General features: G+C 46.0%; 1 protein-coding gene across 2 annotated transcripts in view; it reads left to right on the top strand.

The window, feature by feature from the left end:
• Nucleotides 1-22,852, top strand: part of PTPN2 (protein tyrosine phosphatase non-receptor type 2) — a 112,868-nt gene that overhangs the window by 71,511 nt on the left and 18,505 nt on the right. For both annotated transcript variants that reach the window (XM_075316404.1, XM_075316405.1), the window contains exons 8-9: nt 2,162-2,328; nt 8,488-8,589. In XM_075316404.1, coding sequence (XP_075172519.1) covers nt 2,162-2,328; nt 8,488-8,589 — 269 coding nt within the window. The remainder of the gene's footprint in view (nt 1-2,161; nt 2,329-8,487; nt 8,590-22,852) is intronic.

Here is a 22,852-nt window from a genome sequence, read left to right as displayed (position 1 = left end):
CACTGCATGGAGCTCACAACGGGCAGTCATGCTCTATGGCCGCTTGCTGTGACTGAGATGTAGCAGAGATGAATCACCGTGGGACCTCGTGTGGATTACGTCGGACCTGCAGGGGTGTTTGGGGTTAATAAAATGGTGAAAGAGGGTGGCTTTTTTTGTCTTTTATTTCTAATAAAGGATTTTTTGAGTATTTGTGATTTATTTACTTTCACTTACAGATTAGTGATGGGGGGGTCTCATAAACGCCTGCCATCACTAATCTAAGACTTAAAGCGGCGTTACAAGCAACGATTTATCGTGCGATTGCATGAGCGATCGCACCCGCCCCCGTTGTTTGTGCGTTACGGGCAATTTGTTGCCCGTGGCGCACAAAGTAGTTTACCCCCGTCAAACGTACTTTACCTCCTGAACGACCTCGCTGTGGGTAGCGAACATCCTCTTCCTGAAGGGGGAGGGACGTTCGGCGTCACAGCGACGTCTTACAGCAGCCGCCCAATAGAAGCGGAGGGGCGGAGATTAGCAGGACGTAACATCCCGCCCACCTCCTTCCTTCCGCATTGCCGGCGGCCGCAGGTAAGCTGCAGTTCGTCGTTCACGGGGTGTCACACGTAGCTATGTGTGCTGCCCCGGGAACGACGAACAGCCAGCGCGCAGAAGGAGGAACGACTTCATGAAAATGAACGATGTGTCAACGAGCAACGATAAGGTGAGTATTTTTGCTCGTTCAGTCGTTCGTAGCTGTCACACGCTACGATATCTTTAACGATGCCGGATGTGCGTAACGGAATCCGTTACCCCCGACGACATATCACCCGATATATCGTAGTGTGTGACGCCGCCCTTAGTGGCAGCATTGGGCTGCCATTAAATCCTTGTTACCCCAATTTGCCACCGCACCTGGGCAACGGGAAGAGCCATGTCCAGCGCCAGAATTGGCGCATCCATTTTTGTTTTTTGTTTTGTTTTTTTTAATTATATTTAAAAAGAAAAAAAAAAAAGCATTGGATCACCTCTATATTTCATAACCAGCCAAGGTACAGCTGAGGGTTGGAGCCCACAGCTGCTTCTGTGCTGGATATGAAAAATGGGTCGGGGACCCCATGTCTTGTTTTTTGGTTAAAAAAAAAAAAAAGTAAACAGCTGACCAAGCTAGCTATCGCTCTATTTACCAAGCTATTCTCTTATGTCTTTTTATCTATTGTTACCTATTATTTGTTCTTTATTATCTATTCTATATGTTCTTTCTATCTATCTTTTCTTTCTATCATTGACTTAAAAACATCACATTGGGCAAAATTGCGGTAAAAACGTGTCCAAAAAAACCCCAAAACACGGCAAAAACGTGCATTTTTGTGGTTACCACAAAGATGCAGCATGCACACATAGCCTTATAATTGTGGCGTGTAATGTGTTTCCAGGGTGCCATAATTGATACTACTGTATACATTACCTATAAGGCTTCATGCACACGCTGCAGTTTTGTTGTCACACCAAAATGGCACCTTGTCCCAGAAATGTAAAAAAAAAAAAAAATTGAGATGCCAGCGGTACTACCTGATCTGCATGTGAGAGCCTGGCACTAGCCAACCCTTATTATTCTGGATTCTATTATTCTTTCGCCGGTGTCTGCTTTCCTTGATGGGCGGTTTATGGTGAGTATCCTCCTGTATTATATTTACTTGTATAGCGGTAGCTGCCTGATCACTTTACTTTTTTACTGAACTGTACCTAGGGCTTATTTTTCAAGTAGGATTTTTTCAAGCTTCCTGAAAAATCATGTTAGGGCTTATTTTCATGGAATCGGGATTATTGTGTGCATGCTTATCTGGATTGGTGATAAATGCTAGATCAGTGTGGGTATAATTAATTAGATGCTAATCGTCTGTATAGAGCCCTGTACCCCAAGACTCCAGCTAGGATGAGTTTGAATGGAAAGGCTTGTAAGCATGCTCAATTCTATTGCAAGCAAAATCTGTGGCACTGACTAAATATCCAAGTCCTGCGTTTCACTTTTTGTTGGCGATGAACCCTTTGAATATCGGGGTCAATCGTTAACCGCCACCGTTCAATATGTCTTGGATTAAAGGGAAATGTCTAAACCTCTAAAAGGAGTGCAAAGTCTATGAAATAACTAATACAACCTTGGTGCCTTTTACTTCAGATTTCATGTAAAGAATCTTCCAGAGAAGACAGGTCTCCAAAAATGGACAACAAGCAGACAGATGACGTTTACAATGGTAACAGACTCTCTACGGGAGGACAGGAGCAAAGTGAGATGAATTCAGAGTTGTATAATCTACCGGCAGTGGCAGATGGTGACACACAAAGGTAGGAAAGCCAAGTAGAAGATGATTCACAATATGATTTGTCTCCCATTGTCTTCCTTTTGTTCTATAGATACAAAGTGGTTGGTTATAATGAAGTCTTTTCCCAATGATTCACCTTCATTACATTACATACAAATGTATTCTAACTGGAGAATAAAAAAGGGAGAGCGTAGCACTTTTCTGCGTGTAGTAAATGTTTGATGATTGAAAGGAAAGCCTCTCGCCAGCTCGGGTTGTGCAGGTAGGGCACAACTCCATGTACGTAGCAAAATGGGTGCAGCCGACCTGGTTACGGTGGTATAAACCTCCAGGAAGAGTTCCAGGAGAGCGAGAATGGGGTTATAAGATCTAGGCAACAGGCGCTCCCCAATGAAAAATGCTGAATTCTTCACCATGAATGATAACATACAAATTTATACAAAATAAATATAACAACAAACATAAACCACGCATTCCGACAGTATACAGCTTTCCTCAAGTGTCAGGAAACCATTCATACAATGAGCTTATATCTCAGATCTCCGTAATTCAGTAGGCAGACTTATAATTACTGGGAAATCCAAACACATATTAAATAATATATACAAGTAAACATCTATATTGAAAAAAATCAATTATAAAAAAAATAGCTATACTGTAAGTAGACCAGTATTGAAAGATATAATTTTTAATCCTAAAGACTACCACAATGTGCGGCACAACGGAGTAAAAAAGCATTTTGTAGCTGTATTATAGACACTACGAAAAACAACGCAATGATTGAGTGGACAAACCTGTTCAACTACATCATTGAGGCCGTCCAGATGCAGACTTTGCAATTTATATATCCAGCTTGATTATTTCACATTTAGTTTTTTCTCTTGTGATTATCCTGACTTGTTTGTTCTAGAGGAGTGACATTAACAACATCAAAATTGCTGATCTGTTTAATAGTAAGATGTCGTGAAAGGCTTTGTTATAAAAATCCACTCTTAGTATTATGTCTATATCCATTCATCTAGAATCGCATGATTTGTGTGGTGTTGCCAGTGTATTAAACACCGCAAATTCAGTTGATCACATAAATTACAGAATTTGTTATTTATTTCTTTAGAGCACCATTGATCCCATTGTGCTGTATATGAGATGAGGCTGCATACGAATTACAGGACAGCCTTTGGTTGATATTGTATATTTATACCGTGCTTTTAGATTTTATATATTTAGAATTGCAATTAATAATTTTGGAACAGAAGCACTTCTTTACGCTGCATTTAAACACTCCTGGATTCATATCTTTAATATGTTTGTATTGGTCTTCGATCAGTTTTGTTGGATTTATTTACCGTATTTTTCGTTTTATAAGACACACCTGATTATAAGACGCACTCCCAAATTTGGTGAAGGAAAAGAGAATTTATTTTTTTTTAATGTTAAATGGGGTCCATCTTATAATGCCAGTGTCCGTCTAACAAATCATATAGGGTATATGTCCCTCATAGCCCCCATCCTAAAATTAGCCCCCTTAATCTGGATATGGCCCCCTTATATTGAATATAGCCCCCTTGTGCTGGCACACGTTCCCCTGTGCTGCCCATGGCCCCCTATGGATTGCACACGTTCCCCTGTGCTGCCCATGGCCCCCTATGGATTGCACACGTTCCCTGTGCTGCCCATGGCCCCCTATGGATTGCATACGTTCCCCTGTGCTGCCTATGGCCCCCATGGATTGCATACGTTCCCCTGTGCTGCCTATGGCCCCCTATGGATTGCATACGTTCCCCTGTGCTGCCTATGGCCCCCTATGGATTGCATATGTTCCCTTGTGCTGCCTATGGCCCCCTATGGATTGCATACGTTCCCCTGTGCTGCCTATGGCCCCCTATGGATTACATACGTTCCCCTGTGCTGCCTATGGCCCCCTATGGATTGTATACGTTCCCCTGTGCTGCCTATGGCCCCCTATGGATTGTATACGTTCCCCTGTGCTGCCTATGGCCCCCTATGGATTGCATACGTTCTCCTGTGCTGCCTATGGCCACCTATGGATTGCATACGTTCTCCTGTGCTGCCTATGGCCCCCTATGGATTTTATACGTTCCCCTGTGCCGCCTATGGCCCCTATGGATTGCATACGTTCTCCTGTGCTGCATATGGCCCCCTATGGATTGTATACATTCCCCTGTGCTGCCTATGGCCCCCTATGGATTGCATACATTCCCCTGTGCTGTCTATGGCCCCCTATGGATTGTATACGTTCCCCTGTGCTGCCTATGGCCCCCTATGGATTGCATACGTTCCCCTGTGCTGTCTATGGCCCCCTTTTGGATTGCATACGTTCTCCTGTGCTGCCTATGGCCCCCTATGGATTGCACACGTTCCCCTGTGGTGCCTATGGCCCCCTATGGATTCCATACGTTCCCCTGTGCTGCCTATGGCCCCCTATGGATTGCACACGTTCCCCTGTGTTAGATATCGCCACCATGCTGCTGCCCATAGTAAAATAACACTCTTTCCTTACCTCCTCCAGCGCTGATCTCCTCCCTCCTGTCTCCCTCCATGCTTCTGCTCTCCTCCATTCTCGTGCCGGTCATGTGATCGGCACAGCAGAGTGACTTCATCTCTGCGTGCCTAATCACAGTGGAAGCAGGGGACACCGGGGAGAAACACTGGAGGGGGGGGTAAGTAAAGCTTTTTTACTTTAGGATGAGCAGCAGCATGGGGGCCATGATTTCAGCACCATGGTGATGGACAGTGACTGTGCATATATGAGCAGGAGATCAAAAGCTGCAGCCCGCAGCGTTCACCTGCCCCCAGCAGCGTTCCAGAGCTGCCCCCACCTCCCCTGGACCCTGCAGTGTGTGTGTGTGTGTGTGTGTGTGTATATATATTACACCCCACCCCACCCCCCCACCCCTATATTTGGCTTATAAGACGCACACCCTATTTTCCCCCAAAATTTGGGGGGACAAAAGTGCGTCTTATAAAGCGAAAAATACGGTTATCTTTTTACACTTACACGTGTACTCAGTGCAGTCATGTTAGTCGTAATACCTCTTATATGTAATACCTGGTCAGTAATAGGCGATGTCAGGTTGTTTTAAATGCAATATTAGACAAATCTAATACAGTAGAGTTTTCTTTCAGAAGCCTCGTCAGTCAGCCATAGTCACATCCAAAAAATACACAGATAGCCCATTGATTTCATTGGGAGTTGTGTAATGCTTAAAGGTTTTTCCCAGAATCTATACTTACTAATCTCCTATTCTGTTGATTGATCTCTAATTTCAGGTTACCCCTATAGGTCAGGAGCACAGAGGTGCCCTAACCCCCTATTTAAAGTCTGACACTCCATGTCACTTTATTGGGCTAAATCAGAACCTAGGTCTATTAGTCCACATATTCCACAGTTTATATAGGAACCCTCCAAATTCTAAGCCAGACACTGTAGAAATAACTGACTACAATGCGTGCCTTTCTCCTTCCATCTCATAAACATGGATCTTAGCACAGATGGCAGAGGATTCCAGGGTAACCCAGCTCTGTGATATTTGATCAGCTTATCAAATATACAAAATTAACACCTTCCTTATATTGTCTTTACTCTGGCCGATCAAAAAACGAGTTCTGGTGAACACTCATCCTGATAAAACACAATGCCCATTTGTTGTGAGAAATACATTTTAGTCTGCTTAAAAGTAATCTTTCTCTGCAGCTCATTGTTCTATGTAAACAGATGGTGTTCTGCCACTACAATGACCGTCTATGAGCACAGAACAATTGCACTAAGGGTACTTATCACATAGCGAGATCGCTGCTGAGTCATGGTTTTTGTGACGCACCAGTGACCTCATTAGCGATCTCGCTGTGTGTGACACTGAGCAGCGATCTGGCCCCTGCTGTGAAATCGCTGCTCGTTACACACAGTGCTGGTTCATTTTTTGGACGTTGCTCTCCCGCTGTGAAGCACACATCGCTGTGTTTGACAGCAAGAGAGCAACGATCTGAATGTGCAGGGAGCCGGCGTCTGGCAGCCTGCGGTAAGCTATAACCAAGGTAAATATCGGGTAACCAAGCGAAACCCTTTGCTTGGTTACCCGATATTTACCTTGGTTACTAGTGTCCGCCGCTCTCAGGCGGTCAGTGCCAGCTCCCTGCACACGTAGCTGGAGTACACATCGGGTAAATAAGCAAAGCGGTTTGCTTATTAACCCGATGTGTACTCTGGCTAGGAGTGCAGGGAGCCAGCGCTAAGCGGTGTGCGCTGGTAACCAAGGTAAATATCGGGTAACCAAGGGAAGTGCATTGCTTGGTTACCCGATATTTACCTTAGTTACCAAGCGCAGCATGCTTCCACGCATCGCTGGGGGCTGGTCGCTGGTGAGATCTGCCTGATTGACAGCTCACCAGCGACCATGTAGCGACGCACCAGTGATCCTGACCAGGTCAGATCGCTGGTGGGATCGCTGGAGCGTTGCTAAAGTGTGACGGTACCCCAAGTCATTCATACGATCCTTCTGTGCACATGGATGTTTGATCAGTCTGTTGAATGGCAGTGGGTTGTGCATATGAATGCACCCATAATCATTTTTAAAAACCTGCTTATAAGTGTTTTACAAACGTATATTGGTCCCATTCAAATTATATGCGCATTATTATAAAAGTTACTTGTTAGTAGTAAGGTGGATGACTTCACTCAACCATGTGATTGGCATGTCATAGAAATGCATTGTCATTAACTTTGCTTAAAGGGAATCTGTCACCAGATTTTTGCTTCCTCATCTGAGAGGCACATGATGTAGTAGGTAAAGAGACTCTGAATCCAATGATGTATCACTTGGTTTACTGGGCGCAGCAGTTGTGACACAGATTAGATTTGGTATGTAGCAGAGCTCAGAAAGCTGCCCCTGCACACACCAGGCTCTCTACAAAGTTTATAGGTAGAGAGCTGCTAATCACAGCAGGTAGCTTGACAGACTAGCTGACCTCCAGCTGACTTAGTGGGCAGTGATAATATACTGAAGCTAAAACAAAATTATAGGTTAACCTACATAGCGTGATGAGATGTATGGCTTTAACCTTTGTGTTAACCCTTACAGCATGCGGTCTTCAGATTACATAGCAAAAACCTGCTGACAGATTTCTTTTAGAAACAATGAACTGAGAAATCTGAGTAATGTAATCTGAACGTTGTCTCAGTTTGAGATGTAAGTTTCCAGGGCTGTATAGTAAGTGAGATTTTTTTTAATTTTTTTTTTTTTTTTCTTGTTTAGCAATCCTTAATTTTTTTCTTTAGAAAAGGACTTAACTCTCATGACCTGTGTTTTAGTAAATACTTAAGTTCCCCCAAAAAATAACAATTGTGACACATTCTTCCTACACCTCTGCTTTGAGTTGTTCCTCTGCTATTCTTTTTGTAAATGTATGAATAAGTTAAAAACTATCACCATTCGCCCCTGTTAAAGAAATGCTCCCGTTACGTGTCCCCCCCACATTAAATCTGTGTATGTAGTTTAGTGTGACTGTATTCATATATTCACCAACACTTTCTCTGGGATCCAGCACAGTTCTGCTCCTCTTCTCAGTGACGCCATTTCACTTCAGACTATCCGGCTCACTCTCTGCTCTGTGTGAGCTTTCACTGTTACTCTTACACTGTAGGCCTATGGAGACCCGTTCTGATGCTCCATAGACTTACACTGTAAAACACCCTTCCAAGTCACACAGACCGCAGCGTGACCCGTGAAGTCTGCAGAGTGGTGACGTCACTGAGAAGAGGAGCAGAACGGTGGTAGGGGAATATATAAATACACGACCTGCCCAGATTTACTGAAAAAATAACTTCATAGGAGGACTTCTTTAGAGATGTGCCCCTACCGAAGCGGACACTGAAGGCACTTATTGGACAATGGTCCAACATGGTTAAAAGAAAAGATGCACAAGGCTCGGCATACTAGGGCAATCCAATTATAACCTAAGACCTGTCTGGAGGGTAGACAGGCTGCCTTTAATGCTATAATGCGTTTGTCCTCGCTATTAATAGTCTTTTCATTATATTATCTTATGAAAGAAGACCTTTATTTGGTTACCGCACTGAATATGGACAGTAATCTGCAGAAACGGCTGATTTGTGCTGCAGGATCTCCCTTCACAGCGTCCTGATTTTCTCTTTACATTGCAGCTCACTGAAGAGACGAGCCCGGGATGTTAGAAAAGCCAACACTGCAAATACAGTGCAGAAGATGAAGCGAAAGATGCACGAAGCGGAACGAAAAAGAAAAAGGTGGTTATTCTGGAAACCTTATCTCATTCCGGTTGGGTTGGCTTCAATCCTATTAACGGGAGCTTATGTCTGTTGGAAATGTTATGCTCTTTGACTTTTCACATAATAAGGTGCTTGTGAGGGTGTAGCTATGGACACCCTAAAATAAACCCTGAGTGCTGTCACTGGGAGAGATGTTAATCCTGGGCTATGGCAAGCGCTTAAAACTGGATACAATCCGTGTCTGCTCCTAATGCCATCTCAGAACATTTGGGGGGTCGTCATGTTCCTAATTGAGGCTGCTATTTGTTTTGTTTTTTCCTCTAAGGATCAAAAACGGTACGTTTGTTTTGTATTTCCGTTCTGTTGGTTAGGTATCATTCCAACAAATATTCTGAAGATGTTTAACCGGATGTTACACTTTTATCTTTTATGCGGACTACTCAGGATGCCCGATCTCTCAGACTGACGTCTGATAAGTTGGTACAGTCTTCTCTACACCCGACACTTACAGTTCTCATTCAGAATGTCAGGCTGATTGATTGGTTGCATATTTCCAGCTTGCAACGTTCTGTATTTTTAATTTTTTATTATTAATCTTGTCTCCATCTACAATGTTTCCAGACCATTCATGTTCTGTTGTGTGCTCAGTCGTGTGAGATTGAAATATGGAAGTTGCTTTTCCTGTTTTTGTGAGTTTGTTCATAACTTCCCCAAGTTGACATATATTCCGGCATGGCATTAACCGCCAGGGATATACTTGAGCCACTATTATATAATTGTGAGGAGCAACCAGTAAATACTTATGTTCCAAGATGGACAGAGCGGGTCTTCTCTATTGGTCCAGACATAGTTGGCAAAACCCTTGTCTAATGACATCTATTTTTTTTTTTTTTTTAATTTTTTATATTTAATTATTATTTTTATGTCCGTTACTAAAACTCAATTATCCATCTATAGAGGGTAAAAAAGTGGCTGGGAATAAAACAGAACAGATGGTTTTTTGTTTTTTTTTGTTTTTTTCCTTACAAAATATTGCTGTAGACTGTCTACATGAAAGTGTGATATAACGAGTATTAAAGGGATTTCGCCAATAGGATCAATACAGCTAAGCCTTCGTCATGGCCATACAGGTCATAGAAAGTTGAATAAAATTATATCTTGATATCTGCAATCCCATGTCTATTGTCAGAGAAATCCACATCAACGAGCTAAAAATCTCTAGGCCGGACACAGATCTCCCTGAGGATCTGGTGCTGGAGCTCACGTTAAATGAAAGGAGGTGTTACCAGTGTGAGACATATAATGAATGACAGTCTGCTCCCTGATCTGGCTGCAGAGCTGCATGTGATTGCATAGTGCTTGTAGTAGAGCAGACATACGTGTGATTACAAACTGTTCTTTAACTTTCATCTCACACAGCTAGTGTGGGAGGAGAGGCAGTAATGCAGCGCTGACCGTTCTATAAGAAGAGCTGATACAGGTGTTAATAATGAGCAAAAGCTCAGTGAGGAGAGCCCACTGTTTGTCATTACATGTCTCACAGTCTGCTCTGCTGATCTTACTGCAGGGTTGTGTGAAACTACAACTAAGGGTACTTTCACACTTGCGTTATTTTTTTTTTTTTTGCCGCAATCCGCTGTCTTGGGAAACAGCAGAATCCGTTAACGGATTCCGCTGTTTTCCATAGAATTGCTTTGTTGACGAATTGTGCGAAAAGTACCTGTGTTGCTTCCGTTGCCGACGGTCCGTTGCTTCCGCCGAGCGGAAGCAACGCTGAATGTAACATTCAATGCTTGCGTCAAAATGACGCCAACCAGCGGATTCCGTTGCTTCCATTAAAATTTATAATGGTTCCCTATGGTAGCGGATTCCGTTGCGAAGTGCTTAACAACGGAATCCGCTGCTGGATTCCGCTAATTTCTACTGAGCATGCCCAGAATGAAAAAAAGAAAAAAAAACAGCCGACGTATTCCGTTAGACTGACGCTAACGGACGCCAGACGGATGCAACGGTCCGTTATTTCACAGGAATCCGCTAACTGATTACTGTGAAATAACGGATCCGTTGCATCTGCTGACACCACAAAAATAACGGATGCGTCAAAACGACGCAGCAACGGACCCAGCGGATTTCGCCCAACGCAAGTGTGAAACTAGCCCAACACTTCAGCTTCCAACTCGCAGGCAGCCAGTGTGAGGGAAGGGTGGCGTTTGAGAGGGGCAGTTTAGCTGAGCTGTGTCTCATTACAAACTCCATCTGCTATTGTAGGTCTCTTCTCAAAGCTCAGCTGTGCTGTATTGTTAGTTATAATCTCACACAGCTACAGTGACTGTCAGTCATTACATGTCCCCTTTCATTTAAAAGTAGCCCCGGAGACAGAATTTCAGGGAGATCGGTGTCCGCTGCCCCATGGAACGTATGGCTCATTTACATTATAAGAAAAAGATGGATTTTTTTTCTGGATAAGACATCAGATCAAAGAAATCAAGATTTAATTTTATTTTTATGACCTACGTGCTCATATAGACTGTGTAGGGTTGATCCTAGGCACAGATTTTCTGAAAGGGGTTTTCCCACCATCAAAGTTAATTTTAATCGATCCATGAATAATAATTTCTACACTTAAATCTTTACAGAAAAGATGTTCCTGTGCGAAGATATACCGTATTTTTCAGATTATAAAATGCACTTTTCCTCCTAAAAAATTATAATATGAATGTAGTTTACCAAGAAGAGGGGTGTGTCTGGAGAGGGGTCTCAGGAGGCAGTGGCGATACTGCAGGCGGTGCACTGTGCTACGGGCCATGCTGGTGCTTGCTCGGGGTGGTGAGGCAGGGGCTGCCATCCTGAAAATGGAGTCGGTGTTTGCCTCCGGCCCATTGATCTACCAGCAGTGGACTTAATGAAAATAGCGCCCGATGGTGGCGCTTGCGCAGATGAGATCTCAGCTTGTCATTGAGCCAGTAGCTCAGTCAACGCACGCGCTGACTCCGGGCACCATTTATTTGAAGCTCGCAGCGCCGATAGTTTCTGGATGTTCCTCCTGCCTCACAGCACCCGCATCAAGCATCTTGGTCACCTGCTGCACCGCCCGCAGAATCACCCTACTCCACCGCCGCCCCTGCCTCCTGTAACCCTGCTCCACCACCACCTCCGCTGCCGCCCCCTCTCCGGTGAGACACAACTAGATTATAGCACAGACCCCCATATTTTTTTTTTTTCTCTCTAAATTTGGGGTGCGCCTTATCTGGTACATTTTATAAAAGGAAAAATATGGTACATGCCCCTGCTATGTACTATGTAATGGCTGTGTCTGACGATCGATACAGGAATATGGTCTGATCATACCACGTCTCAAGGGCTGAGAGGATGCAAAAAGGTATAAAGACATTACAGCACGGGATCATAGCTGATTCTTATTGTGAGGTAAAACATTTCCCTGCCTGATTTTAAAAATAAATAAAGGGGGGGCGTGTCCTGACATGGAAGCGTGAGGACGCTGGATCCCAGAGCTCCTGCGCCCACAGCCTAATTCTATTATATCCTGCAGCCCCCACTTACCCAGGATGGCCCCCAAGAAGAGACCGGGGGTAGCGCCCGCTTCTGCCTCCCCGGTGATGAGTCAGAGACCCCAGGGGAGCCTCACAAGGTTCCTGACGGCGCCGGGCTCTGAACCTCCGCAGGCGGCCCGGAGCAAGATGGCGCCGGCGGGCGAGTGGTGTCCTCCAGCGGGGGATTCCCCAGGAGCCGCTCGGCATTCTCCCACAGCCTGTGCAGCAGTGCAGGGGATCAGCGGTGCAGAGAAACGGAGGACAGAGGCGGCGGTGGCACTGGACGGAGCGGGCCCAGGTACAGAGGACTGGAGGAGGGGGGAGGCTGCTCAGCCTGCCTCGCAGCACGCTGCTGTGGTTAGTGAGGGGGCCCTGAGGGGATCACCAGACCCGGGGATACCTGCCATGCTCTGCACACAGGGGACCCCCCCGCTCACGGGGCACACGGAACCTCAGGCTATACTAAACAACATGCATGCTGGCCCCCCACAGGGGGACATACAAGCCCTGTGAGAGCTTATTTTGGCCCTCCCCAGCAAGAAAGATCTGGAGGACGTTGTAGCTAGAATTGAATCCTCCCAGCAGATGGCGCTGTCTGCCTTGAGGGAGGAAATGGTGGTACTGGAGGACAGAATTGAAGCCACAGAGCAGGCTCAGGAGTCCCTGGAGAGCAGAATGGAGAGGATTGAGAGAGACTGTGAGTCATCCAATGCCCGCATCAGAGACCTTGCCCTGCTCTTGGATGATCAAGAGAACAGGGGCAGAAGAAATAATATCAGACTGAAGGGTATACCGGAGGACTGGCCCCAGGAACTCCTGCGTACTAATGTCTTAAACATCTTCAACCGGGTCACTGATCGCCCCTTGGAGGCTACCTACCTCTTCGACAGAATTCACAGAGTCGCAAGGCCGGGCCCTAGATCAGTCCCCTCCTCTAGAGATGTACTATGTCGTTTGCACTATTATGGAGACAGAGAAAGGATCCTACAGGGAGCTTGGTCATATGGACCGGTGGAGATGGATGGGGCCATGGTGAAGTTATTTCCTGATGTCTCCAGCCGCACACTATATATGAGACGCCTGCTTCATCCTCTCCTGCTTGGCATCAAAGAAGCAAACGCCTCATATAGATGGGGCCATCCCTTCCATTTGATAGTACGCAAGGGGGACTCCGTGTTTTTGCTGAGGAGGCACTCAGAGCTTCCTAATCTTTTTGCCTTCCTGGGAATACCAGACTGCTCAATTCCGGACTGGTTGGAGTGGGAACCCCAGGCACCCCCGGGGTCGCGGAGGAGGAAGGGAGGCACCCGTTCTGCTCAAAGCGGGGTCCCTTGAGGGACTTGGCATGTACCGGATGCTGCTGGGAGGAAGGAGTGGTCCGGGATGTGAGACGGAGGTGCTTTCGACGGGAGACGGAGTCAAAGAACGGGGAGCTGGGAGGCTCTCTTTCGTCTCTACGACTCCTAAGCAGGAGTCCTGGCCTTGGGCTAGTTTTCTCTGGACATAGTTTATTGTCTAAAGTTTTTGAAAATTCTATTTATATGGCAATGTCTAGTTTAGGTTCGGGGGTGGGGGGGGGGATGTTTTTCTTTACCGAGTTCATCCTGGGTGGTGGGGTGTGTGGGTGGTCAACCGGCTGACCCTTCCTCTCTGTCGGGGAGAGGGGTCATTTAGTGCTAATTAGAGGGGCGCGGGTCTGCGCTCTGGTTGCATGTCAGTTCTTGTCCCTATCTTTTCCTTAGTAGTCCCTGGGCTGGTCCCTGGTTCTGCGAGCGGCAGTCCTGCTGCTTTTCCACTTTCTTGTGCTCTTCTCTGAACTTTTTGCCTTTCTCTCTTCCCCCTGCTAAAGGGTCTCAGCTACTTCCTACTTTTTCTACCCCTCCTCTCCTTTTACCAGCTTTCCCTCTCTTTTTTTTTTTTTTCTCCTCCTTCCCCCTTCCCCTCTTCTTTTTTGGTTTGCTCCTCTAGGGTCTCGCGACAGAGAATGGCGAAACAGAGGCAGGCCGAACTGCGGGTGGGCTCACTGAATGTCAAGGGCCTTCATAGCCCGGAGAAACGGTCTATCCTGCTGAACCTTCTTTGGAAAAACCGAATCCAGGTAGCCTTCCTCCAAGAGACACATTACTGTGAAGCTAAACCTTACAGACTCTCGGACAGAAGGTACCCCATTGTGCACCACTCACCCTCCCCTGATCCTAGATCTAGGGGAACGAGCATCCTCATGTCCAGTACGCTCCCTTGGGAATTGTTAGACTCTCAGACAGACGACCTGGGTAGGCTTATGATGCTCAAGGGACGCATAGCTACTCAGATATTCACATTCGTGGCAGTATACTTGCCTAATGCGGGCCAATGTCCCACCTTGTTGCGGTACCTTGAGAAGATAGAGGAATTCTCGGAGGGCACTCTGGTTCTCGGGGGTGACTTTAATGTAGTGTTGGAACCATTGAGAGACAGTTCAAAAGGGGTGTCCGGTATGCCACACATGACGCTGCGGCGGATGAGACGGGGACTACATGACCACCAACTGATAGACACTTGGCGATTGCTGCACCCATCAGACAAAGACTTTTCATTTTATTCTGCAGCGCACGACTGCTATTCTAGGTTGGACCTCTTTTTTATTAAACATGGGGACCTACACTCTCTGGTGGATGCTTCAATTGAGTGCATATCTTTCTCTGATCACGGTCACTCTGTCCCTTGAATGTCCCATCGGGAGGCAGGGTCAGTGGATATTGAACACCTCGCTACTCAACGAGCCTGTGACAATGCAAGAAATAAGGGAGGCCCTGACGGAATACTTTGACTGTAGTGGGGGGGAGGGGATGTCCCCCAACATTGTTTGGGAAGCTCACAAATGTGTTGTGAGGGGATTATTCATTAAACATGGGGCCCGTCTGAAAAGGGAACGGGAAGCTGAGGTTACATCTCTCCTAGCAGACATAAGGGAGTTGGAAGCAGTACATAAGGGGTCTCTGGGAGGGAACGTGGGCGTCAATCTGGCCAGGAAGAGGGAGGAACTCAGGTCCCTGTTATATCAAAAGGCCAAGGGAGTGCTAGCTAAGTGCAGGCGGCATTTCTATGAATATGGCAATAAAAGTGGCAGGACCCTGGCTAGGGCCCTCCGGATCCAGAGGGCGAGGGGCTATGTTCCTAGAGTGCACATTTCTGGCGACAGGTGGGCCACTCTTCCGAAAGACATTGCCTCCGCCTTTAAAGACTTTTACTCCTCTCTCTACTCAATAGATGGGGGGCGGTCGGAGAGGGCCAGGACGGAACTACGGCAGCGTATCCAGAAGTACATTTCAAACTCCGGTTTGAAACACCTTAAACCGGAGGATGCGGACGCCATGGAAAGACCCATTTCAGAGGAGGAGTACTGGGCTGCAATTAAAAATTCCCCCACTGGTAAGGCCCCTGGCCCGGATGGCTTCCCCCTGCTTTACTACAAAAAGATGGGCTCCATGCTGCTCCCCCCATTTCTCTCGGCCTTTAACAATATCTCACTCTCCGAAAAAGTCCACTTGCCGAGAGACTCTCTGGCCGCTAATATAGTAGTCATTCCTAAAGAGGGTAAAGACCCTACCTCTTGTTCTAGTTACCGACCCATCTCCCTCCTCAACACAGACTTGAAGCTCTTCACCAGAATATTATCAGAGAGACTCTCTCCATTGCTGGGAGGGATTGTCCACCCTGACCAGGCTGGGTTCATGTTGGGAAGGGAAGCGAGGGACAACACCACTAAGGCGCTGAACTTAATCCACAGGGCTAATTCGGAAGGGGTGCCCCTGATGCTCTTGTCGACCGACGCAGAAAAAGCGTTCGACAGAGTCAATTGGATATTCATGGAGGAGGTTCTGCGGGAGGTGGGGTTGGGGAGGATGATGCTCAGGTGGATATGCTCTCTGTATAGCAACCCCTCTGCCGCGGTCAGGGTGAACGGTCTCCTTTCAGATAGATTTTCCATTCTTAACGGCACAAGGCAGGGATGCCCCCTCTCACCCCTGATCTTTATCCTGACCCTGGAACCCCTGCTTAGCCGAATTAGAGGTAACATTGACATTTCTGGCCCTACAGTTGCGGGTTCCACCTACAAAATCGCGGCGTACGCGGACGATTTACTTTTCTTTATTACCAACCCTCGGGTCTCCCTGCCCAATTTACTGAGAGAGCTGGAAACATACTCCTCTCTTTCTAATTTTAGAATTAACATGTCAAAATCGGAGGCTATGAATGTATCTCTCCCCCAAGATCATGTTATTGCGCTTCAATCTGCGTTCGGGTTTAAGTGGGCTAATCACTCTCTGAGGTACCTGGGGGTCCAGCTGGCAGCGGACAATAGCCTACTATATAAGCTGAACTATCTCCCTCTCCTGCAGTCCATTAGAACAGACTGCGCAAACTGGGCGAGGGGTCTTTTCACATGCTTTGGGAGGTGTGCAATATTGAAGATGAATATATTACCACGACTTCTTTACCTCTTCCAGGCCCTGCCAATTAAGATCCCGAGCTCTTTTTTCAAGGAATTGGCCTCACTATATACTAAATTTATATGGGCGAATAAGCCGGCGAGACTTTCCCGTTCCCTATTGTGCAGACCTAAGCGTAGGGGAGGGCTGGGAATACCTGATATGAAAAAATATTACTGGGCCACACATATGGTTAGGGTTCTGGACTGGTGCCGTCACTCTAGGATGAAACCATGGGTCGCCCTGGAACAGAGCTTCTCGGAGGTACATTTACCGGCCATGCCTTGGGTCGGGAGTTTTTTCCCGGCTTCCCTGAGATCTCACCCCACCATTGGCGCTACTCTGGAATGCTGTTCGAGGGGAGAGGTTCGGCGCCTCCTCCTGCCGTTGCCTTCCCCCATGTCGCCAATTATAGGAGATCCGGATTTCCGTCCTGGCCTCTCGGACCCAGTTTTTCGGAGTTGGGTACAGGGGGGCAGATTCAGAGCTTACCAGATGGGAGAGGAGGGTGACTGGCTATCTCTTTCGGATATATGTGGTCTCCTGCCTCCGGACCCCCTGGGGAGATGGAGGGCCATGCAGTTGAGGCATTTCTTGAGCTCCCTTCCCTGCTTCGCCCGGTATGCTGGGCCTCTCACAAGATTCGAAAAATTGTGCTTGGGAGAGGGGGCCCTGCGGCACTCACTTTCCCTGGCATACAATTTGCTATCAGACCCGGGAGATTTGCCCACCCCGGTTTATTTGCGGCAGTGGGAAAGGGACCTTGGGACGGCCCTATCAGACACGCAACGAAACAACGTCCTAATGATGGCACATAAAACTTCGATCAGTTCCAGAATGTTGGAGGCCAACTTCAAACTGCTGACTAGGTGGTATAGAGTCCCGACCAGACTTCATAGGATATTCCCCTCAGTCGATCCCGTTTGCTGGAGGTGTGGCTCGGGGGAGGGTGATTACGTGCACATCTTTTGGTCTTGCCCTTCCTTGCAACGGTTTTGGTCAGGAGTGAGGGAGGTAATTAGACTGGTGACCGGCACGGCTGAGACATTGGGTCCGGAACTGTTTATCTTACAGCTTTCGGAACTCCCGGCTCATAGATACAAGCGTTCTTTGCTTAGATTTCTGGTAATGGCCGCCAGGTCGTGCATCCCGCTTGGCTGGAAGTCTTCTACCCCCCCCCACACTGGCACAGTGGGTTTCAAGGGTTAACGACCTAAGGCACATGGAGGACCTGACATCCTCTCTCAATGACAGTCAGGAAGGTTTTCGTAGGACCTGGTTCCCATGGTTGGAGTTCACTTACTCGGCGGATTACGCCAGATTACTCGCTGCTCCACGGCTGCTGTGAGGCTCTGGAGGAGCACTCTCCCCCCCCCCCCCCCCTCCCCCTTTTTTTTTTTTTTTTTTTCTCTCCTCTCTTCTCTCGCTTTCCCTTCCTCTCACTTCTTTGTCCCCTATCTTCTCCTATTCTCCCCTCCCCTTCATTCCCCTTTCTTCCTCTTTCTCTTATCCTGTTCTAAATTCTTTTGGGCTTTGCTCTCTCTTTCTATGTTCTGTATTCTACCCTTGTTGGGTTGGTTCATAAAAGGATTAAACTGGGCCTGACTCGAGCAGTTGCAGTAACTAGATATGTACAGGGGAGAGGAAGGGTGGGCTACATGTCAATGTTAAATATTTGAAATCTGTTATTTTGCTCTTTGTGGAGCAGTTGTTATTTTGTATGTTCTCGAGTCGGTCTTTAAAATAAAGAATTTAAAAAAAAAAAAAATAAATAAATAAATAAATAAAATATACATTTTTTTACCTCAATTTTTTGCAATCCTGTGCTGTTATAGCCGTATATTTTTTTTTCCTTGCTTCCCTGCCCAGGAGATGTAGTATGATCAGACCACCTCCCTTTAAGGTCAGACACTGCCATTACATAGTACATAGCCAGGGCACATAGATAATTTTATCTTGGCACAGGAATTTTTTTTTTTTTTTTAAAAACCCATCCAATTGTGGAACTTCTTACAAGCTCTATTGACTAAAATTAACTGTTTATGGGGAAAATCCCTTAAAGGGAATCTGTCACCTTTTTGACCTTTTTAAACTGTTAATATGGGCATACATGTTTATAGAATGCTGACAATAGTCTTACCTTTTGTGTCTCATATCCGGTGTCGTCTTATTAAAATATCATCTTTTCAGTTTATGTAAATGAGCTCTTCCAGGCTATGGGTTGTATGCTGCCTAACAGAACTCCGCCTCCAGAGATTATTTTAACTATAAGGGCAGTTACCAGTGTGAGAGAAGTAACTGACACCGAACAGGAGAAATTAAATTTGACTCCTCTCAAACTAGTGATGTCTGTCGCAAACGATCCGACACAAAGATCCGGCTCCCTGCTGTGAACGACAGGAGCCGGATCATCAAAGTGAGCCACTAAAATATCTAAACTGCTCTTTTCGCCGTCAAAACCCCGCCCACCCGAGGCTAAACTCTGCCTACTCGGCAATCTAATTGGCCGCTTCTAAGTGGGTGGGGCTTAGTCGCGGGTGGGCGGGGCTTTGGCGGCGTTGCTATAATCTTAAATATGTGTTCACCTGGGGTGAACACATGTTTAATAAGGAGCCGAGAACGAGCTGAAAGATCCGGCTCTTTTTGGTGAATGGAGCCATAGGAACCGGATCACCAAAAAGAGCCGGACTGCCCATCACTATCTCAAACACTTTTTTTTTTTTTTTTTTTTTTTTTTTTTTTTGCAGCTCCCTGATTTCTGCTTCATTGCAACAATGTTGCTGCACTGTCTGCCGGTGAGATGGAGGCTGAAGCTGATTGCCATCTGCAGAAGTGTCCTATAGGGTACGGTTCCACTTGCGCATAGCTTCGAATGCGAGGGCATTGAAAGTGATATGCTAATGACCCTCTCCTGCGCGTGTCAGCTGAGGGTCATGCGACTTTAATGTGATCTTGCGATCAGATCACAACTGCAGAGAAGCGGTAGGGAACACTTTCTCCCCATCTCCTCCCCGGCCTGTCTCTGCATATATCGCTCTGCACTTGGATGACATACGAGTGCAGTGCGATGTTTCACACACTCCCATAGACTTGTATGGGGTTGCATGAGCTGAGAATCGTTGCCAAACGCAGTATGCTGCAATTAAATTCTCAGACCGATATAGCATGAGAAATCAGTCGCAGATGGACACTGCCCTATAGTTTTGCACTGGTGCGAGTGCAGTTCAATGTTTTATCGGATTGCACACGTCCGTGCAAAACGCAAGTGGAACCGTACCCTTATGATCACACACAGCTCTGCATTCAGAGCAGAGCGGCCGTCACACCTTAAACGCCCCTTTAATTTAAAATTGGCTCTGGAGGCGGAGTTATTTTCCAGGCAGCATCCTCCCCATAGCCTGGAAGAGCTCATTTACATAGAGATAAAAGATGATATCTCAACAAGGCATCTGATATGAGATATAAAGGTATGGCCTTTTTCAGCATTCTATAACCTTTATGCCCATATTAACAGTTTATGCCCACGCTGCGTATGTTGACGCGGATTTTGACGCATATTTTCAGAAATCTACAACAAAATCTGCATGTCAGTTTTGAAGCCAGCAAAATATGAGAATTCAGAAATACTGTGCCACGTTGAGTATTTTTCCCTTGCGTATTTGGTGCAGATTTCTTTTTTTTTTTCTGCACCAAATACACAAGGGAAAAATAAGCAACGTGGGCACAGCACTTCTGAATTCTCATAGACTTTGCTGGCTTCACAATGGACATGCAGATTTTACTGCAGATTTCTGAAAATACGCGTCAAAACTCCACAGCGTGGGCACTGGGCCTTAGGCTATGTGCACACACTGCATTTTTGGGTGTGGTTTTGTCACAAAATCGCTTACCTATCCTTAATGTCAGCAGAGTCTGAGAATTCTGATGTTCCCTTTGTGCACTTTGTTTATTTTTCCCTTGCAGATTTGGTGCAGAAAATCTGCAGCTTGTCAATTCTTTCAACGCTTTTGCTAGCTGTTTTCCACCGCAAATGCATCAAGAAACACATGCAAAAAAAGCAGCAAATCCACACTACAAAAAAATGCATTATTTTTTTTTTTTATTTTGTTTTTTGTTGGCCAGGAGAACAGATTTGGTGCAGATAATTCTGCAATTAAATACTCAGTGCGCACAGTGTTACATTTTTGGCCAGGTAGAGGCTCTTAATTTATTTTGTGTTTTTTCGAGGGGCGGAGGGGTAGTCGGGTTGACCAATGGGATCCTTACTAATCACAAACAGTTTTTCAAGTCTCACATTCCAGTCGGGGTCTGACCCATGTGCATGATCACGCTACGCTATAGCCAAGGGACTGATCACTCCTATTTTTGGGATTGGAGGAGGTTTGACCACAGGGATCAAAATAATATGCCAAAAATGTTTCAGATGTGAAAAAATGTATTTTGAGCTTTTAGAGCAGCACATGTAAAGTATCAAATCCGTGTCAAAAAGTGAGTTTTTATGAGGGTTTAGTTCATTCCATCCACATAAGCTCAACACATTGCATTTTACAAAAAATTGTTATTGAACTAAATTAAGTGTCTGAGCCTCCTGTCGTCTTATATATTCAAGAGGTATGTCCCTGACAATTCCACAGCCTTACACAGCCATTGCAGATAAGTAGTATACTGCATGGTGTGTGGGGTTTTATTTTTGTTTTTTTTTGGGGTGGTGGCCGCTTGTATAGAAAAACAGACTGCTGCTCTTTCCTGCACAGTTACATGAATATGCTGACGTGTTCTGGTCAGATAATGTAGGCCTATGACAACCTTAAAGTACATGACAGGCGCTTTTTCTGGCGTATCTGTACAGGTAAATGCACAGGCACACTGTGACTTAGACAAAGGCTTATAGTTTTCATGTTAGTATTTTTTTTATTTTTTTTTTATATTTATTACTGGTTCACACTTATTTTTACATTATCTTTAAGAGTCAATATTAGTTAATCTGTCACCCTTTTGAGGCTTTCTAGTTATTGATATTGGCATAGAGGTGAAAGTAGCCATACCTGTATGCCTCCTGGATGAGGGTCATTTTATAAAAATCCTTTTATATCTTCTATCTTCCAGACTAGAGGGCATGTGCTGCCCGGAAGATAAGACTGCCTCCGGTCTTCATTATACAGGATTCCTGTATAATTCTGTATGTCTGGGACTTACAATAACTAAATACAAATATGTGCCTAATCACTGATAGGCAGGTAGTTGCTACCTACCTACCTACCTGCCTGTTGTGCTCAGTGTGGTTGTTCGCAGTCTGAGGTCAGAGACCGCTCCTGCCGGTGATATAGTGGCATCTTCAACAAAGTGAAGGCTTCAAGAAGTGGTTCACCCATATTTATTTTGCTAGATCGATATTATGTTGAGAAACTATGTTTCTCTTAAATATCTTATGTTGGCAATAGTGTCTGTGAGCTGCGCTATTGCAGTCCAAGACCTCAGGGATCCGGTGTGGTCACATCAAGTTCCTGATCACTTGACATCACCGCGGCCAGCCCCAGTCTTCCTAAGTCACTGGGCTGTCGGCGGTGTTTAACCACTTGTCACAGAACAGCATGTCTCCTGCTTGCAGCGCTTTGCTGTGAAGGAGGAGGAAGCAGGGAACTGATGGGCTGTCACGCTGGGCTGTGCTGAGTGGTGAAAAACTGCCCACAGCCAATCACTCACGGAGACTGGGGTCTGCTGCGGTGATGTCACGTGATCAGGAACTTGACGTGACATCACCGGATCCCCGAGGTCACGGAGCCCGGGGGTCAGGCGATGGGGAACAGAGGTCTGTAATAGCGCCTCTCACAGGCACTCTTGCCACCATAAGGTATTTGAGAGAAACATTGTTTCTCAACATAATATCGATCTAGAAAATAATAAATATGGGTGAACCGCCCCTTTCAATTTCTCGCTGCTCTGTAGACAACAGATGTCGCGCTGATTGACAGCCAGCACCTACTGCCTAACTAGGGGAGCAAGCCATCAGTCAGCATGGAGTCATGTCCTTTGTCTGCGCACGCCTCCCAGTTATTTCAGGTGTTTTTAATTTTCCTTTTGCAGGTTCTATTCTTGCCCATATAAAAGTTCAGTCTGGACAAGAGAAGCATAGCAATTAGCGTAGGACCCAAATGAGTGTTACACCTTGACGTGGTTGGGTACAAGTAAATTTGCTAATTTTTCCCCCAAACCTTTTCATGTTTTTTTGGCAGTAATGCATATTCATATTCCAATGTT

Source organism: Anomaloglossus baeobatrachus, chromosome 6 (genome assembly GCF_048569485.1).
Source record: "Anomaloglossus baeobatrachus isolate aAnoBae1 chromosome 6, aAnoBae1.hap1, whole genome shotgun sequence".
NCBI lineage: Eukaryota > Metazoa > Chordata > Amphibia > Anura > Aromobatidae > Anomaloglossus > Anomaloglossus baeobatrachus.
Note: the sequence above shows the minus strand (reverse complement) of the source record. Positions and strands in the feature narration are given on the sequence as shown.